Below are 19,280 nucleotides of genomic sequence, written 5' to 3' on the forward strand. Positions count from 1 at the left end.
TGGGGCTGATGACAACAGCCAGCATTCCAAAGGCTGCCACTCTCCCTCCACCACTCCTAAAAAAAGCCTGGCCTGCCTTCCCCTCCTCTGACCCTGAAATCTAAGCCCAGCTGGGAACTTGGGCACTTGAGACCGTGGACAGCAAAGAACAAAAAGAGTGTGGCTAACATGAGGCCACTGTTCCCACAACACCAGGCCGCACTTACCACTCCCCTTGGTCCCATAGGGCAGCTCATAGGCAGAGAGTGTCTTGACCCAGAAATAGTCCTTAAGCTGCAGGAAGATAGGCTGATCTCTTGAGTAGCTGCACAAAGGTGAGAGCAGGGTAGGAACACAAAAGGGATTAATCTTGACCTCAGAATCAAGATCAGACCTCTGACTAATACTACATGCGTGTCCAAGGGCCTCTCCCTCGGTCACTGGCTTTATCTAACCCATGTCCACCAACACAGTCCATTCTTCTGGCTAGCACTGAGACCCCCGCCCTGTGAAACTGAAATCCCGTTTACCCAATACACTGCCCCACCCCCCTCAGCCTCAAATACTTACTTGCCAAAGAGCTTGGAGGCCTTCATCTCTGCCTCGCCCTGCAGGCACGGCTCCTTCTTCTCTGGGATGGGAAAATAAAAACTGGGGACAGAAAAGGGGAGGAGGGAAGCAGGAGTTCCAGTCAGCCCAGGGGCCCAAGGGCCGGCATCCCAGGCAGCCCCAGCCTTCTCCCATGACACAGGGGTCCCAAGTGCTGGAGAGCGACTTACAGGGTGGAATCATCTCAACCCAAATTCCACTTTGCAACCAAACCATTGAGGATCTAGCTCTTTCTTCTCCTGAAACCCCTGCCCGAGGGCTCAGGGGAGTCATCCCAGACCCTACCCCCTGAACCCACCACTTACCCTCGTAGAAGGATTTTATGCTAATCTTGAAGGGGGAGGTCATGCCCAGGTTCTCTGAACCCTCTTGCCCGACTCCGTCCCCACCCCATGACACTCCATCCCAAGCTCTGTTCCTGAGAAGAACCAGTGGAAGGACATGGAAGCTGGACTCACAGCTCAATGTACCTGTCTTCCCGGGAGATGGAATACCATACCATGACGACCAGGACCAGAGCCAACATGGCCAGGAGCTTCCAGCCTGCAGGGCACATGCGCAGAGGAGCTGGAGGCAGAAACAGGCAGGTAGAGTCCCAGTCCATCTTCTTACCTGCCCCGTTTTGGGCCCCTACAACCCACAACTCAAGCTGACCCAGTCCCTGGACCTTACTTGCCAGCAAGATTAAGAGAAGGGCCCCTGGCTCCTTGTCGGTCCCTCCACTACCCCCAGGGGTCCCACCCTTCAGAGTGGGAGGCTCTTGGGTAATACTCACGGGACTTGCTGATCATGTTTCTCAGCAGGTAGCAGGGTTCCTGGGGAGAGCTGGCATCCCGGCTGCCTCGGGCCACCTAGGAGGTAGGAGTCACAGGTGTCTGGTCAGCTCCTCACATACCACCACCAGACACTGGAGGAGGACACACCCACAGCCTGCCTCTTCCCACCTCGCAAAGCACCAAGTTGTTTCAGAGCAGTCATCCAGAGAGGCCCTTCTCACACTGAACATCCCTTAGCCCCTCAAAAGCAGCATCAGGGACCCAGGGGAAAACCAAATCCCACACCTTAAATATTAGGTTCTGTGCCAGGCTGGCCAGCTCCAGCTTCCCTGGCATAGTTCCCCTCACTGTCCTCTTCTTCATTCTAAGCTGGGAAGGGCCGGCTCCAGGAAGTAGTAGGTACCTCTTTTTTTACAAGAAAATTAAGCCAACCATACAAAGGTATGATTCATCTTTTATGCAACTGAAGTTTACCTATTTGCCACCATCCAAGGCCCTCCCTTGGTTCTGGCCACTGCCCACCTCTCCATTATCAGTCTCCCACAATTCCAGCTAAAGAGGTCAGCTCAGGCCAGACACGGGCATAAAGGTACAGCTACGAGATGGTCCACGAGGCTTCCTCCAGTCCTCTGGACTCTGACTAAATGCAAACAGTACCCAAGTCCTGACCACCCAGGCATGGAGGAGAAACTGTGAAGGCGGGGTGTTGGATGGGGAGTGTGGGGAGCAGAAGGGTCTGGTTAGAGTAAGCGAGAGGCTGTTTTGGGTGAGGGCAAAGGCCGGTGTAGTGAGGATGCGCTGCGGAGGCAGGGGAGCTGCTGCTGGCACGGAAAGCGAAGTCCCTAGATCCCAAACTCAGCCACGGCCACGCTTCAGAATCACCGGGGAGAAAATGTCTGCAGCTTCCGCAGCCACACCAAGAGGCATGAGACGCTGCCAAACGCCGGCTTCTATCCATGCCGGGTTCCCCAGTGGTCTGGATCACAGGCACCATCGGGGCTGCTTACTAAACTCCCAGACTCTTCCCGGGGACTGCTTCAGTCGGCCAGGGTGGACGGAGATGGGCACGTCCACAAGCAGCCCCCATGACTCTTTGAAGGACCGGGAAAGAGAGGGAAGGGAGCGCTATTATTCATGCACTCTCAAGGATAAATGAAAAATCTCGAATATTTATTTCTCAAGGGCAGGGAACAGAGTCTGGACAAAGCCTGGTTTTGTTACAAATGATAGGTCAATTACCCTGAACACTGTGCTATCACTGAGTCATGCTCTGCTCCCACGGGGCATTCTTGAGGCTCCACTCAGAGTCCATGAGCCCTGAAAAATGAGACCCTTGAGACGGGGGAGAGAGCCAGGTGGGGACCGGACTCAGGTGTCCTCAGCAGGGTCTTACCCCAGTGGGAATGGAGGATGGCCCTGTCCAGTCAAGTTCTAGGTTCGTAATCAGAAGAGCCCAGCGAAAGTCATGGTTTTAGTAACTTCCTTGATTGCTTTTTCTGAAAGCACACACACCTTCCGCTAACTACTCACAGCCGCTGCCAACTCATTCCTCACCATGCCACCTCTTTCTCTCCGCAGCACTTCTGATCTCTAAGACGTTTAGTGATTTATTTGCTTGCTGGCTGATTCCCCCACTGGAATTCCCCTCTGGAAGAGGAAATCAGGTCTGCCTTGTCCCCAGCATCTAGCACACTGCCTGGCACTCAGAAAGTGTTGAATGAATAACATGTTTTGCTACCTTGGGGGAGTCACTTCTCTGACCCTCACTTCCTTCGGCTCTAAAACTGGGAAGTTGGTCTAACAGATGCTTACAGATCAAACTATATCTGATTGGCAGCATGGATCACTAGGGACCTTATTAGAAATTCATAATCCTGGCCCTCTCCAGACCCACAAAATCAGAATCTGCATAAATAAGATTCTCCTGATCATTCATATGCATATTCAAGTGTGAGAAGCACTGGTCAAAACACAGGGATGTACTTGACTTGGCTGAACAGGAGAACTGCCTGCAGAACTATCTGAGTTGTCTTATACCTAGGAATTCTGAAGCAATTGGCCTGGCTCACCACTGGAATTTGTTCAAGCACTCCAGGCGATTCCAAGGACCAGGAGAAGCACTGGTCCAGAGGGTGGCGAAAGCAGGCTCTCCAAATTTTGACAAGCACATTCTGACTTAGTGGGTGTAGGTGGTTCACATCCAAACCAGCTCCAAGGTGGTACCCTGCTGTTAGGCTGAGACCAGGATCCTTCCAGCTCTAACATCTCATTATTTTATCAACTACATCCTCTCCTACCCCCACTCTCTCTCGATCTTCTCTTCGTGACCAGGATTCATTCCATCTCACTTCATCTCCCTTGATATCAGTATGTCACAACGCTACCCAAGGCAATTAATCATCTGAGAAGTTTTAAAATATACAGATGTCCAGGTCCCACTCCCCAAGATTCTTATTTAATTGGTTAGGGGTGAAGCCCAGACATTAGTTAAATAAAAAACCAGAAAGACCGAAAACCCCACCTGCCTTGTGATGCTAACATGCAGCCGAGATGGAAACAGTACATAGAGTGTTGTTTCGCAGTAACTGAAAGAAATAGTCAGCTGCCCTGTAGACCGCTCTCAACGAAGACGACCTTGGCCAAGAGAGGTGACCAGCACTGACCAGTCCCAAGCTACAAGACAACTAGACCTTCTTTGACCAAGAAAGTTCTGCATGAGTCTGTTTGTTCCCAAATTGTGTTGGTGTTATGCTAGGCAGACAGGTTAGTCTTAGGGCTTGCTCTAAGATATCCGCTTCTGTGATTTTGTTTGGGCCAAGCCAAGAGGATGGCTTAGCAGGCCCCAGGCATTCCAGGAGAAAGGGCTTCTTGGGCTGGCTGCTGCCTCAAGACAACCGGTAGCCTTCTCCCAGCAGCTTCCCCACATTACTGACAGAGCCCCTGGGTACAAAAGGATAAGAGAAAAGCCAAAGTAGGATACCTGGCCAGGAGAGCAGGCATCGGATCCACTCATGTCCAAGGTGCACCAGCCTCTACTGCCAGGGAGCCCAGCTCACCCAACTGGCTAGGCAAAACTGACCCCAGGGCAGGTAGGCCGTGTGCTCTCTTGATGCTCTGCTAGGAACCAAGGTGTCCCTGGCTGAAGTGAGGCTGGTGAACCCTGCCACAGAACTTGTCAAAGGGCAGGTGAGGGGCACTGGCTGAAGAAATAAGGCCCTATCAAAGCAGCAACCATACCTCAGGCTGCCGCCACACTCACACCTCGCACACTGCAGGTACCCGCTGTACCGAGAGCCGTAAGACTATGCTCCCTGCCAAGAAACACAGCATGCCGACAGGCCCCGCGGAGCCCCTGGGCCCATCCAGGAATACGACAACGTTCTTGAGAAGGCTATGGGAAGACCAGGGCAGGCAGAAGCACAGGTCCTATTCTTATCGGTTCAGAAACCTTGATCGATATCACTGTCTCTCAGTTCTTCTATAGGGAAAACTGGAGCTGCTCATCTGCCACCTCTAGACTCACCGTAACTCCTGCTCTCCTAATCCCTACTCCTGGACACTGTGTTGTTCCCACCCACCTTTCTAGCATTGTTCCCCATCAGGGATCCCCTTGAAACCTTGCATCTCTCCCTCCTCCACAACCTTTGACTTAGAAACGTACTCAAGTCTCCTTTTTCCTAAAACCAAACCAAACCAAACCAAACCAAACCAAACCAAACCAAACCAAACCAAACAACAAAACAAAACACCCCTCTCTGCCTCGGTCTCCTCCTCAAGCCAACCCTGTCTCTCTGTCCTTGCCTCCAACTGTCATGCTTCCTTAACTGTGCTTCTTCCTCACTTCCCACTCCACCCCACCCCGCCACCCCCGGCTCCCGCCCTCATTTTTACGCTGAAATCGCTCTCGCTGCAGCTGTCGGCAGCCTCCTCCACTCTTCCACTCTGTGAAGCCTTTCATACTGTCAGCCGACGCCTCCTTCTTGGCTTCTGGTCAAGATCCTCTCCAGGTTCTCTTCCTGGCTCCACTTCCTTTAAGTGCCAGCGACCTCAGGGATGTGCCCTTGAACCTCCGCTCTCCCCCTGCTTGTTTTCATAGGACAAGCTCGTTTGTTTTCAGAGATTTAACTGCTTCTCCTACCCTAATGATCCCAGCTCCTTATTTTCGGCCCTTTAATTTCTCTCCCGGACCCCATCCTAATAGTTCTAATTTCCTATGGCACATCTACCAGGATGATCTGAATTCTTCAAACACAGCATGTCTCGAACTGGACCCACCTCTCCCTCTCCCTTCCGTTATCATCAACTCAGTCTTCTGACACCTCTTCCCTTCACACTATCCCTACTAAATAGTTACTAAATATTATCGATTCTGCACTATATCCTCATTCTAGCAAAAGTTTGCTCAGCTTCAGCTCAATGCTTGGCACCATGGGAAGTTCAGGGGACAAAAAGTTTTCTAAAACTCAGCACAAAGGCCACATAGTCTAGAGTCTCAGGAATATTCAGAATACAGCCCTCCTTCTCTTCTCAAGCCAGAGATTGATTCCAGATCATACCCCAAATCACCTGCTTCCTAACTGGTCTCTTTAACACAAGTCTTGTCTCACTCAAACCCATGCTTCGGACCTGCCAACGTGCTGTCTTTCTAAGAAACTATTTGGATCAAACCACTGTCCTACTTCAACAGCTCCCCATTCCTTAAATGCAGAGCCAAAACTCCTCAGAGGCAATCAGGGCCCTTCAAATTCAGGCCACAGCCCTGCAGGTGCATCTCCGACCCTCCTCCAGGCACGTGACAGGAGCTCCATCTTCCTTCCACATCCTGCCTCTGCCCGAAGCCCCTCCCCACCCTGCTCGCCTGATAATCTCACTCCTCCTTCAGCCTAGCTCAACGGCCTCTCCTCCAAGAAGTCTCTTCCGACAACTGAAGTTTCTAAACAACTGATGTTTCTCTTCCCACAAAATGTTGTTTATATCTCGATTTTGTCACTTCACAGGTAACATAATTTCATAGAATTACTGCTTTTCATGTCTTGCCCACTATCCTCTGACCTCTGAACTCAGAGGCTTGTTTATACCAAGAGTCTATCAGAGTACCTGGAATACGGAAGATGCTTTACCACACTATAAAACTTTATATTATATTGTTATGTGTTTCCATATCTTGCCCATGAGACTGTGGCCTCTGTGGTCCAGGGGTTCTTCATATCTCCAGACCCTAACATAGTGCCTAGAATGTAGCAGACGTATTATAAATGTTTGACATATGAGTAAGGAGATTAAAAATGTACTCCGTCCCTCGTTCATAACTGAAATGCACATGCACTTACTAGGTACGACTCTGTACGTGGGGATGGGGTCTCGCCCTCCTCACCATTGCTTTGGGGCCCATCCTGTGCACCACAGGATGTTGTCCTCGACACACACTAGATGCCAGTAGGACCCCGCACTCCCCAGCTGTGACAACCAAAATGTCTCCAGACATTACCAAATGTTGAGAACTACTCTGCTAGACACTTCAAGGGCTGTCCAAGTATGATTTCAATCCTGTGAGTCAAACACTATTATTACCTCCATTCTGGAGATAAGGAACTGAGGTACAAAAAAGGCCAGCGACTTACTCAGGATTTTACAGCTGGTGAGGCATGGAGTTGGAACTCAGGCCACTTAGCCCAGAGCCCACAGCCCGGACCCCCACCTCTGCTGCCTCTCACACCACCCTGTGAAGGAACGATTCCCCAGACGCCAAGGTCTTTGGGGTGTCCGCCTGCTTCCTCTGCAGCCACTAGGGGAGGTCAGCCCTCTATCGCACCAAAGGCCTTCAGTGCTTACACCAGCTCTAGAAGAAAGCTTCCACTCCTTCTCAGGCAGGCTTCCTCGTGAGACACAGTCTCTAGGTGCCCACCCCCCCAACCCCCCCAGCCCTGGGGCTGGGCTGGAAGCTCTCCAGCATGTTCTCAGTGCACATAGCTGTATTCGCGGATGACTTTTGCCCTCCATCTGGACACCAGACTTCCAGGAATGCTGGCTATGACTGCATTCACCTTCATGCAGTCACGTCCCACCATTGGCATGGGGCTGAAATCCCTCAGCTGGTAAGCCACGTCTCCTGGGCCTTGAACTTGTGTGGCTACACCTTTGAACTGAAGAGTAGGGCTGTATGACACCTGCTTACACACATTTCACCTCAGCCAGCTAGGGCCACATTTATAGACAATGCGGACAAATTTCGATGGTGTCAGTTAAGCTGCAGGGCGTCCTCTTGGCTAAGTGTTTGCTGTCAATATTCCAGAGGGGACTCAAGCTGGGCTGTGAATTTACTGTAATTAACACAACTGCTAGGTAAGGCCATGAGGGTTCTACTGGAGGTCCTAGTCCACTTTAACCCATTACTCATGGGGATGGATGGTTAACTAACTGTAATTCTGCAGAATAGATGGACCAGTCAACACTTCTCTGCTCGAAAACCCTCCACAGGCTCCTCATCATTTAGAGAGAAAGCCCACGAACTTGCTCCGACCTATAAGAACACACATGACTTGCCAGCCAGCAACCCTCCGCTCTCCTTCTCCACTCGCCCTAGCCCCAGGCTTTCTAGATTGGGCAAGGTGCACTCCCTCCCCGGGGCCTTTGCACTTGCCACCAGCTCAGCCTGGAGTGCTTTTCCACTAGACATTTAGCTCTTTACTCACCTTCTCCACCTCCCAACAAAAATTCTGTAGAGACCCAATATTTCAGATCCACCTCCCTATTGCAAAGATTATTTTTGTCATTTTGTTTGCTGCTGTATCACCAGTGTCTAGGACAGTGCTGGCACAGCAGGCTCTCAATACAGATTTGTCAAATTAATCAGTGGATCTATTCATCGAGGACGTCACTGTCACAGTGCAGGTGGAGCAAGAGGGGAAGAGGCCGTAAGGAAGAGGGGAAGCTGGTCAGATACCTGCTTCAGCCCCTCTGGCGCAGCCCCTGGCCAGACACAGCTCACAGACTGTGTCGTTTCCCAGCATCACTGACCAGCATAGCGTGATCACAGCATGTCCGCTGGGAAGCCAGGCTCATTTCCAGGCAGCAGAGGGCAGAACAACTGACCAACTATCCCAAGGCCCATCACTGAGCAGATGGGGGCGTCTCTCCAGACATCCAAGTCCAGAGAAAAAGGGGCTGAACAGTCTTCCCACTGCAGTGCAACAAGGCTCACTGCTCCTCGCCCCTGGGGTCCACAGGCTGCCTCCTCACGAGGTGCCTCCAACAGCCCAGCACTGCAGCTTCCTTCATAAAAACTTGGTATCATCCATTTCATCAGCTGCCAGTCATAAGACACCAAAGGGAGCCACTTGAAAATCATACTTCTGGTGTCGGCCAGAGAGGGGCAGACGCTTTGAATTCCAGAGAAAGCTAAAGTGGTGTGGCAGGGTGGGGATTCAATTGGTCAAGTCCATGCCCAGGATAAATAAAAGGAAAATCTGGCGTGGCCATGGACCTGCCTTAGGTTCCTGGTCAGAGGTCCTTCCTGCAAGTTACTCTCCTCAGACCCCCCACCCAGGAGCTGATGAATTTGGCCCCAAGGATCCAAAGATACGAGGCACTACAGAGTCAGGGCTTGAACCCAGCTCGCTAACAGCATGGCCAGTCCCCACTAACTCCTCTGGCCTCCAGACACCTCTCCTGAAAATGGACAGCTCAGCCCGGCCCTGTCCCACATGACGGTCCCTGTAGAGTACTTGCAGTGTGGCTGGTCCACACTGAGGTATGTTCTAAGTGGCAAATATATACTGGATTTTGGACTTAGTACCAAAGAAGTACACTATCACCTTAAAATTATTTACACTGATCAAACACTGAAATAACATTTTGGCTATACTGGGTTACACACGTGGTTTATAGGAGTGGTTCCCATCCCATTCCTATCGGACAGCGCTAGGCCAGGTAACTTACAAGATCTCACTCATCAAGCTCCACATGTTTCCCGGGCTCCACATTAGGAAGGCTAAATCAGGGGTCAGGGACGCCTAAGGAGGGGCCTCGGTCATTCTGATTCACCAGCCACACTGTGCACCTTCTGAGGTCTCCGCACATCAGCCTAGAACACCCCTCTCTTTCCCTGCCTCCATCCTGCGCCCCTTGGCTATCCAGGCCCTGGGTGTGGAGGCGCAGTTCAAGAAGACACAGCCACCTGCCCCTGCCCTCAACCTCTTCCTGACCCTGGCATCTTGCCCCAGCACCTGCACAGGGCTGGCCCTCAGCCATGCCTCGCATACCACAGGCCCACACAGACGGCCACATCTGGGCTGGCCAGCAGGTCACATGGCACTGCCTTGCCAGAGCCTTCTCTCCTCCTCTGGCTAAGAGCTGTGCCCAGAGGACTGGCCACTGGGTCTGAACCCTGCCTCCGCCACTTGCCAGATGTGTGACTTTGGGGAAACAACTTAGCATCCCTAAGCCTCGGTCTCCCAGTCTATGAAATGGAGGTAAATGGCCCCAGGCACAGTTTGGTTGTGGGGGTTAACGAGATAAACCAGGTAAGGCACACAGTGAAAGGTAACAACTAGCAATACTCCCATCTTTGCATACTAAGTAAATTCAAATGCTGCAACTGTGAAGACTGTGGGGTAAATGACATTATTTAAACACACACACACACACACACACACACACACACACACACACTATTTTTCAGTCTATGCTGTGACCAAAAGTGCAGAAGACAAAGAACCTTAAACTATACAGAGCTGACTGTCCACTGAACTGAGAAGGCCCTGAGTAACCCAAGGCCTCACCAACACTCCCTAAACATACTCTCCCCTTCCCGAAAGTAAGAATTTTAGCTTGCACGCCCCCTCTGTACCCTGACCCCCATTTGAAAATGGAGGCAGGGTCAAGGTGAAGGTCAGCATCAACAGTTTCACATCTGAATCCTTGTCAGGGCAGGAGCTGGCAACAGTATAAATGTTGGGGGCTCTGAGATCATTTTGGGGACCCATGCCCAGGCCTCCTCCCTCCTCAGCCTATCCTGGTCCTGGCCACTCTCCCTCCCACACTTCCTTCCCGCATGGAGTCCCAGACTCGAATCTAGGAGACTCCTTGGCCCCATGGTCTGTCTCTCCATGTCACCTTGTTTAATTTCCCTTGTAGCAGTCAGACCACACCGTCTCCCATATCGACGAGACTGCACGCCTCAAAGAAGCAGGGGCTTCCTATAGCCCACATTATCTCCAGCGCCAAATTCAATGCCAAACCATGGCAGGTGATCGACAAATATTTACATGAATAAATAAACGAGCAAACGAGCAGAAGTGTGAACAGAATGTTTTACCAAGTTAAAATGTCCTAGACCCTTATTTGCAAAGACCTGGGCATACGACGTGCAGGGGATGGCTAGAGGTTCAGCTCTGTAGCTGGCAGAGCCAGCGAGTGCCACATATTCTGCCAGACAGATGTCATGAGCTCACAGGACATCTTTACTACCTTTGACTCATCTTAACCACTATCAGCTCCAAGGCTGCTGGACCACACCATGAGCTGACGTCAGCCAAAAAACCCCGTGTGGTCCCAGGAGAGAGCGATAGGCTTGAAGAGCCCCTCTTACCCAGGAAAACTTCCTTCCTCCTCACTTGTTCTTCAAGAGGGGCAGCCTGGGCTAAAATCCAGGGCTTGAACCCTAGACCTCAAAGCACCTTTAGCCTCCTGGAAGCAGAGGGAAGGGAGCTGGATTCGGAAATGGCATCCACTTCAAAGACAGCTATCTCAAATACACGCATTGCCAGCCATGCCACTAGATAAAAAGCCAGGCCACCTCCCACCCTCAGCTACTTTGTGTTAAAGATCTTGGTTGATTTCAATAACCGACCATTTGGGCCTCTGGGTTTTTATTCTCTTCCCACACTTTACATTCCCACTCTTATGTTTTAAACTCACCAGTAAAGAGTAAGTGCTTCAAACCCTAGGCCTGCACCTTCAAATCCAATTAAAGCAGAACCCCAGGCTCATTCTCCCCACCAACTCCACATCCTCACTCTGTGGCCTGAGGTATGCAGTGTTTATCCAGGTCCTCTAAGTAATAAACCTTTATTTTTTTTTTCAAAGTTTCTTGATGATCACTGCTGAAGGACATCTTATCATCATAGTAAGAACCACAAGGATGAGTCCAACCATAAAACACTGGTTTCTGATAGGCTGAGACCAGTACTCATCACTCCTCCTGGCCGCTGGGTCCACTGCATATGCTACATAGGACACGTGCAGCTGCCAAAGGAGGCGGGGCACTGCCAGCCAGACTGTGCCCACAGGAGATGTGGATCCCAAGGACTGGCCAGCCTCAGGGGATATGTTGGGGTGGTGAGGGGCATGGGGTGGGAGGGAGGGAGGAGGTCACATTGGAGAAGTTGTTTTCTCTCTTTCTAGGTGCAGCATCTCCTAGAGATAGTGCCCAGGCCCTTGTTTAGACTCCTCTCCTGAGGGGTCCCCGCCTCTGCAGAAGAGATTATCTCAAAGCTGCTCAGCCCCAGGCACGGCCAGTGGTGCAGTGGTTAAGAGTTCTGGCATTAGACAATTCAGACACAAGGCATATAATCAACAAATACTTGGATATATCACTACTCCAAATCAATAAAAGACCAAGGAACCAAAGAGAATAAAGCACAGGACAGAAGAAGGCAATTCAAAGATTAAACTCAAACACCTAATGGATATGAAAAGATGTTCAACCTCGCCAGCGAGCAGGGAATGCAGATGAAAGCTGAATTATCATTTCTCGCACTTTGCTGGTAGGAGTTCATTGATATAATGGCTTGGAAGACAATTCACAATATCTAGTAAGGCTGAAGTTGTGCACACTTTACAATCTAGTAATTCCATGAGCAGGCATAGCTCGGTATAACCCACCCCTGTATGGGTATGTATACCCATTAAGGATGTTTATCACAGCACTGTGACACAGCAACAAAATGGAAATATCTTACATGTCCATGAGTGGAGGGGTAGCTGAATAAACCGTGGTATATTCATACAACTGAATACTATACAGACATTTAAACGGAAGAAGTTACTCTAGATGGATCAACTGGATAAGCCTGAAACATGATGTTAATTTTTTAAACAGTGCTGCAAAAAGATACATAAGCGTGGATCTGTTACAGCCATGCACCACATAACGACTTTTCAGTTGACATATACGACGGTGGTCCCATCAGATTATAATGAAGCTGAAGAATTCCTATCACCTAGTGACATTGCAGCCATCTAATACCATGGTGTAACACATTACTCACGGGTTTGTGCCAATGCTGGTGTAAATAGACCTACTGCGCTGTCAGGCGTATAAAAGTATAGCACATACAATTATGTACAGTACATAACAGTTGATAATGATAATAAACAACTATTTACTATACTGTACTCTTTGTCCTTATTTTAGAGTGTACTCTTTCCACTTACAAAAAAAAAAGTCTGCTGTAAAACCGTATGCTGCTACGCAGGCAGCAGCCTCATACATCTCTTGATTACATCATTTTCTCTCGTGCTTGATTTAATCTGGTGTTGTTTTGCACAGTAACATGCTGTATGGGCTTGTAGCCCAGGAGCAACAGGCTCTACCATACAGCCTGGATGTGCAGTAGGCTACATCGTCCAGGTTTGTTAAGTGCACTCTATGACATTCGCACAATGACGAAATCGCCTAACAATGCATTTCTCAGAATGTAGCCCTGTCCTTAAATAGAACATGACCATACTTGAAAGTTAAAAACCTACAAAACTATTCTATAAGTGCGTGTTTGCAGATAGGTAGCACTGTTTTGCATACATGTGTAAATACTGTGCTTTGTGTAACATAAAACAATAAAATATAGGGGTACACCCAACTTCAAGTAAGTATTACATTCTGGGAAGATGAGGAAGAATAAGACAGGTTGTAAGGGCAAGGCTTTAGTTCTGTACTTGTGATATTTTATTTCTTAAAGAAGATGTATATGGGAAAATGCGTACGTTTGTTAAATGTGGCTGGTTATTATTGGGGTCTGGTATATTATTTTTCATTAGTTTGAAATATGTTCATATTGAAAGAAAAAGTAGAGATTTTAAGACGAATTCAGAGGCTATAAAAGAAAAAAACTGATCGATTCAGCTACATAAAAATTTACATGAGTGAAAGGGAGAGAGCAGCTAAAAGACAAATGAAAAATGGGGAAAATATCTGTAATATATGTGTAACAGACTAGTTAATTCTCTTAACCTATAATGTGCAATCAATAAGGAAAAAAAGAAAAAATATATATAAAAATTGGTCAAGGACTTGAACATACAATTTACAGTAAATATACTAAGAATGTAGGAAAAGATACTCAACTACACTGGAAAATCAGTGTGGCAGAGACACAAGTTTTTTACCAATCTTAACAGCAATGCTCCAGAGGCCCATGAGCCTGAGCTGCTGCTGGAGCTAGGCCACCAGGCCTCTCTCAGATTGGCTGGTGGAAGCGAAACCTGGGGCCACCTTGTGGGAGGTGATTTGGCAATATCTATCAAAATCCCGTTTAGCCTTAGATTTCCACTGTCGTTAAGTTTATTCTACAGTAAAGTATCCTTTTTCATGCACAGACTTTCCTATCAAGATCTTTAGAGCAGCCCTATTTGCAACAGCAAAAGACGGGCACGACTTGAAAATCTATGCAGAGACCTGCTTAAATGCATCATGGCACAGACAACAGGACACTATGCAGCCGTGAAAAAGGGGATGTCAATCCATGCATGCTGCTATCACAGGCTCTCCAAAGTATATAATCGATTTTTGAAAAAGCAGTTGGAAAACAGTGTTCTGTGTATCTCCAGAAGTGCTCTTAACGAGAGACTTATGGGCATACATGGATATGTCCGTACATCAATTGATTACTTGGAAGGATGCAGAAAAACTAAGGTGGTTGCCTCTCAAGAAAGAAGCCCTGAGGACAGGGGTCCGGAATGGAAGAGACAAGTTCTTCACATACAATTTTATCCCATACCCTTATGTATATTTAACTTTTTCCCCTGGTGAGTATGATACATTTTCAACGAAAAACCTGCTAGAAAGAGAAGAATAAAAAGTCAGGGATATAAACCTCGGAGTCTTACACACCTGGACCTCAGTTGCGATAGACCACTCACTAGCTGTGCGAGTGTTAACACAAGTCACCTCTCCAGGTCTCAGGTTTTCTGTTGGGTCACACGGGGATAAAAACAATGGCACTACCATATTAATTACCCAGTCGGGTATGCCAGGTAAGAGGAGCTCTAAGGAGCTCTCACAGATCCAGCGACACGGGCCATTCTTATCCCTCTTCACGTCTCACTCCACAGGCAGAGAGTGGCAGGAGCAGGGCTGCCGGGAACTGTTATGCACTCTGAGTGTGCACGGTCAGGCCTGGGCAAGGGGTGAGTGGGGGGTGACTCCAGCCCCGCTTCTGCTTGTCAAACCACATGTCCAGGTACAGGACGGTATCCAACTTCAGGGGTCATTTATTCTGCTTTATTGGAAAGCTCTGTACGGGCTAGCGGCAACATCATTTAGAATAGCTTAATACTCCCTCCTCTCCTTGCCAAGTTTAAAAACTGCCTAGTAGAAAAATCTGGGTGTATACAAACAGGTGCTTGCCAGAAGCAGCCTTGGCGAAGCTAGCACAGCCAGCCCACTGTTATTTATCTTTCTGTGTGCCATTTCTACTAAACTCATAAAGACATCTTTTTATTACCAACAGGTAATTTCTGGAGAACTGACTCCTGCCACCTTTGGCCTGTCTAGGACAGCTGGTCAACACTCTGAAGTCACCCTGAGGACTCACCCTGTGTGTGAGTCCAGGAAAGCCAGGGAGGACATCTCCCTTCTCCCCTCAGAAGGGCTCGTTTGGAAGACCACCCCTATCCCAAGGTGGGCTGAGGTCCCAAGAGTTCCCAGGACATGGTGAAGCTGGGCAGTCCAGCAAAACCCGGAGCCAACAGGAACTGTGGGCCTACTGCATGCAGGGCACTCTCTCAGGATCTGTACTATACCAGTAAACACGGAAACAGGCCTGTGCTCTACAATGTATACCCCTATGTGGGGAGAGATACATGACAAACAAATGAGTAATACTATATAACAGTGATATACACTATAAGGCCAATAAAACAAGGCAGTGGAAAAGGGAGGGCCGGGGCAGCTACCTCTCTCTGCTCTCAGACCTGAGTGAAAGGTGGCCTTGCAAAGAAGGGCAAAGCCCTTCTTTGGGTGGTGGGGGATGGTGGAGGAGGTTCCAGACTGAGGAGAGGAGAGCAAAGACTCTGAGGCTTGTCAGTGGGGAAGGACAGAAAGAAGTCCAATGCGATTGGACACAGCGAGGAAGAGCCGACAGTGGTGCCAGGAAGGCCACACAGGCTAGGTGGTGGAGGACATCACAGACTACCCAGGACCTTGGATTTGATCAAGGTCCCGTGAGAAGTCACTAGAGGGCATCCACAGAAGAGCAACACTCTGCATTCATTTTTAAAAGACCCCTGGGCTGTTCTGCAGAATCTCATCTTATTTGTAAAACACTGTGGGAGTAGTTCCCTTTTATTACGACTTAGAGAAGAGGAAGCTAAGGCACAGAAAGACTAAGCGAAGAGTCCCAAGATCAGACAGCTAGAAAGTGGTGGAGTCAGGAATTAAGGATTCAAGCAGTCTACATTGCTCAAAATTCCTACGCTCTATCCCACCCAGGGATCTGGGGTGAGCTGTCTGAGGTCGACCTGGACTCCGTGGTAACAAGCTGGCTGCCCCTGACAAGGTCCTCTATCCCTCAGAGCCTCAGATTCTTCGTCTGTGAACTGTATGTGGCAAGAGCAAGTTCCGGGAGGTGTGTGAGCCTCAAGACACATCCCAGGATTGAAAGCCCACAGCCTTAGTATAGGCTGGGCCCAGAGCCAGCACTTGGCCAGCGGAAGCTGAAGGTGACTCCTGGCCTAGGCGTCCCCCAGTGCGTGGCAGACCTTCTCCCCTCAAGCTCTGCCCATCCTAGCAAAGGGAGAGGTCTGAAACCACAGCCCCTACTCGGTCCCACAACCATAAACACACTCAGCTCTCCTCCTGGCTAAAGGTCTACTGCACATGCCACAGGGGACATATGCAGCTGCCAAGGGGGCAGGGCCCTGCCAGCCAGACTCTGTCCTGCACTTACCGTGGATCTCAAGGACTGGCCAGACTCGGGATGCATGCTTGGGTGGGGAGGAGCATGGGGTGGGGAAGAGGGAGGAGGCCACATTGGAGAAACCATTTTCTCCTTTTCCGGGTGCAGCACCTTCCTGGAAACGGCACCCAGTTCTCTGACTAGTTCCACTTGACAGCCATCTCAACAGAGTTTGGTCACAGATCCTCAGGCGGGGCAGAGGTATGCTCCTTCTGCTGAGCAGCAGCCCCTCTCCACAGCTTCTAGGGGCTGCTCGGTCTCCTTTGTCAAAGCACTCTCTACCTGCCTCCTGTGAAGCAGGGTACTGCCCACCAGGCTCCAGAAGCAGTACCCTCTCACTTGACCAGTGCCTTATTTCCAGAGCAATGTTCCTTCTGCTAGTTATATCCCCTCTCCAGAGCAGGTACTCCTAAAGTCCCCAAGCAGAGACAGTACAGGGCAGTGGTCCATGACCTTTTTGGCACCAGAGACCAGTGCTCCTATGAAAATCTAACGCCTAATGATCTGAGGTGGAGCTGAGGTGGTGATGCTAGCACCAGGGAGCGGCTGCAAATACAGATGTGAGCAGGGTGAGAATGGGGAATAGTGCTGTGCATATCGCTGTAGGTGGAAGACAGTGGCAGAGCACCTGGTGGGGTTTCTAGAAGAGGAACGATCCCATGAAAAAGGAAATCAAGACCTCCATTTCCTGTGTCAGCCTGTATCCTGGGGATAGAGAAGCCAGCAGGAAAGAATCTTTTGAGCTTGTTTCACATCAGTAAGGCTTTTTAATGAACCAGTTGTATCTAGGACTCTCCTCCAAGTAAAGGTTAAGGATGAGGGAAGGAGAGAGGTGGCTAGCATTCTAGGTGCTGCTGGGGAAGATGCAGACCCTCCAGGCTGAGCAATGGTCCCTCTGGCCCGGGGCCCAGGGCAGAGCAGGTGGGAAGGCTGGCTGAGGCTCGGATTATCAGAGACAACCAGAGCCACCTCTGTCCCTGGGCTTACCTAGCCCTCATGCAGCAATGAGGAGGCAAATCTGTCTGGGCACCCGGAACTCCATCCATATCCCAGAGCCAGAAGGCACCAGGAAGACTCTGAGTCCCTTCTTAGGTCAACTCTGCTCTAGCCCATTCAGACCTTCCCATGTCAAAAACCTACAAATGTTATCTCTGTGCACAAACACACCGATCCCTGCTCAAACATGGGGGCACACCGCAAAACAAATGCACAGGAATGTGATGACCCCTACGCGCGCGCGCGCAAACACACACACACACACACACATGCATGCACTCCCTACCCCTCCTCCTTCACTGCCCCCGCCCCAACATACAGTTTCTAGGGGCTGCTGGGTCCCCTCTGCCAGGGCACACTCTTCCTCCATCCCGCGGTGCAGGGCACTGCCAACCAGGCTCCTTCACCAGTCAGCTCAGGCTCCAGCTGAATTTGTTTGTCAGGTTGTCCCTGGAGCTACCAGCCAGAGAGCTTCCAGAGGAGCTGGGAGTGGCTAAACCAGCCCTGTGGGGATCTCCTCAACTCTCAAAGTTGGGTGAAGGGGAGCCCTCTGCCTGGCCCAGCCCAGCTCCCAGGAAGAGCCCCTCCTGTCCCTCAAAGGCACTTGGGGAGGTGGCCGGTGGGGGTGGGGGGCTACAGGAAAGCAAAAGCAGGAAGACGGTGTCCCCAGGGGGCAAGTGAATGTCCTCGGCTGCCCACAGTCAGGCAGAGGGCAGAGGCTACTGCCCTGGTAGAGGGCATCCTGCCCAGCGCCCACACAGTGCTTACTCACCATCCTCCTTGCCTGTCCTGGCACCTAATCCTGATCTGGGTGATCCAGGTGAAAGGGACTATTCCAAGGCACACCCCTCACCAATGTAGGAAACTCCTAGGCCCTCCCCTAGCATCCTGCCTCAGACCTGCTGAGATCAAACCCTGAGGCTTTAGCAATTTCAAATCATCCAAGGACCCAGACCGAAGGAAGTGGTGGGAGGGCAAGATGGGACTGGTCCGGGCCTGGGGATCGAGGAGTCCAGAGTCTAGGGCTTGTTCGGCAGGTCTGGGTTTGCCCACACCACCTCGCCACAGAGCAGTGCCCTGGAAGACAGACTACCCCTAGGCAGACACCCTAAATCTATCTAATTAAGGGTATGCCAGCGGTCAAGCCAAGTGCCAGAACCCTGGGTTCTGCCTCTCACGCCCAGGAGAACCTGGGGCCTCGACAGCAGCTCCTCCTCCCTGCCCTTTTAGGACCAGTTCTCAGGTTCACCCACTGTAGCCTGGGGACAAGCATACTCTCTGGGCCAAATCAAATGTTTTCCAAGGAAGCCTGGTGTCAGAAATAGGCTCAGAGAAACTAAGTCACAGAGAAGACACAGACTCTGAGAAAACTCAGGAGACCAAACTGCCGCAGGGGCCCTGGCCCCATCTGAAGTCCCCGCCCATCCTCCTGGCCTCTTCTGAGTGTCTGTTTTTTCCCACCTGGGAGCTGACAAGATCAGGGTCCTAGTACAGGGCACCCATACCCCAAGAACACCCTGAAGCCTGGCCAGCTTACCTGGCCTTCCTGGACTGTCAGTCCAGCTGTTCTGGAAAGAACATTTTTCTCTCACTCTATCTGGGCAGCTGCAGGGGTAGCGATGGTGAGAAGAGAAGGCTCGATTACTGAGGGAGCTGGGAGTGCAGGACACAGGACCCGTGGGCCTCTGAAGGGTGTGGGCTGAGGTCCTGGAGCTGGGGGAGGTTCTGGGTAAGAAGATAAGGG

General features: G+C 50.4%; 1 protein-coding gene across 6 annotated transcripts in view; it reads right to left on the reverse strand.

Moving 5' to 3' along the window:
* The window catches only part of ST3GAL4 (ST3 beta-galactoside alpha-2,3-sialyltransferase 4), a 33,953-nt gene that overhangs the window by 6,386 nt on the left and 8,287 nt on the right, over positions 1 to 19,280 (reverse strand). For 5 of the 6 annotated variants that reach the window (XM_011367081.2, XM_023534703.1, XM_011367080.2 and 2 more), the window contains 4 exons: positions 1,364 to 1,439; positions 1,047 to 1,155; positions 550 to 630; positions 207 to 304 (listed from right to left, as the gene is read on the reverse strand). In XM_011367081.2, the coding sequence (XP_011365383.1) occupies positions 207 to 304; positions 550 to 630; positions 1,047 to 1,155; positions 1,364 to 1,379 (304 nt within the window). In that variant the 5' untranslated portion in view covers positions 1,380 to 1,439. The remainder of the gene's footprint in view (positions 1 to 206; positions 305 to 549; positions 631 to 1,046; positions 1,156 to 1,363; positions 1,440 to 19,280) is intronic. The other variant, XM_023534701.1, reaches the window with a different exon arrangement.

This window comes from Pteropus vampyrus, unplaced genomic scaffold (assembly GCF_000151845.1).
Source record: "Pteropus vampyrus isolate Shadow unplaced genomic scaffold, Pvam_2.0 Scaffold130, whole genome shotgun sequence".
Taxonomy (NCBI): Eukaryota; Metazoa; Chordata; class Mammalia; order Chiroptera; family Pteropodidae; genus Pteropus; species Pteropus vampyrus.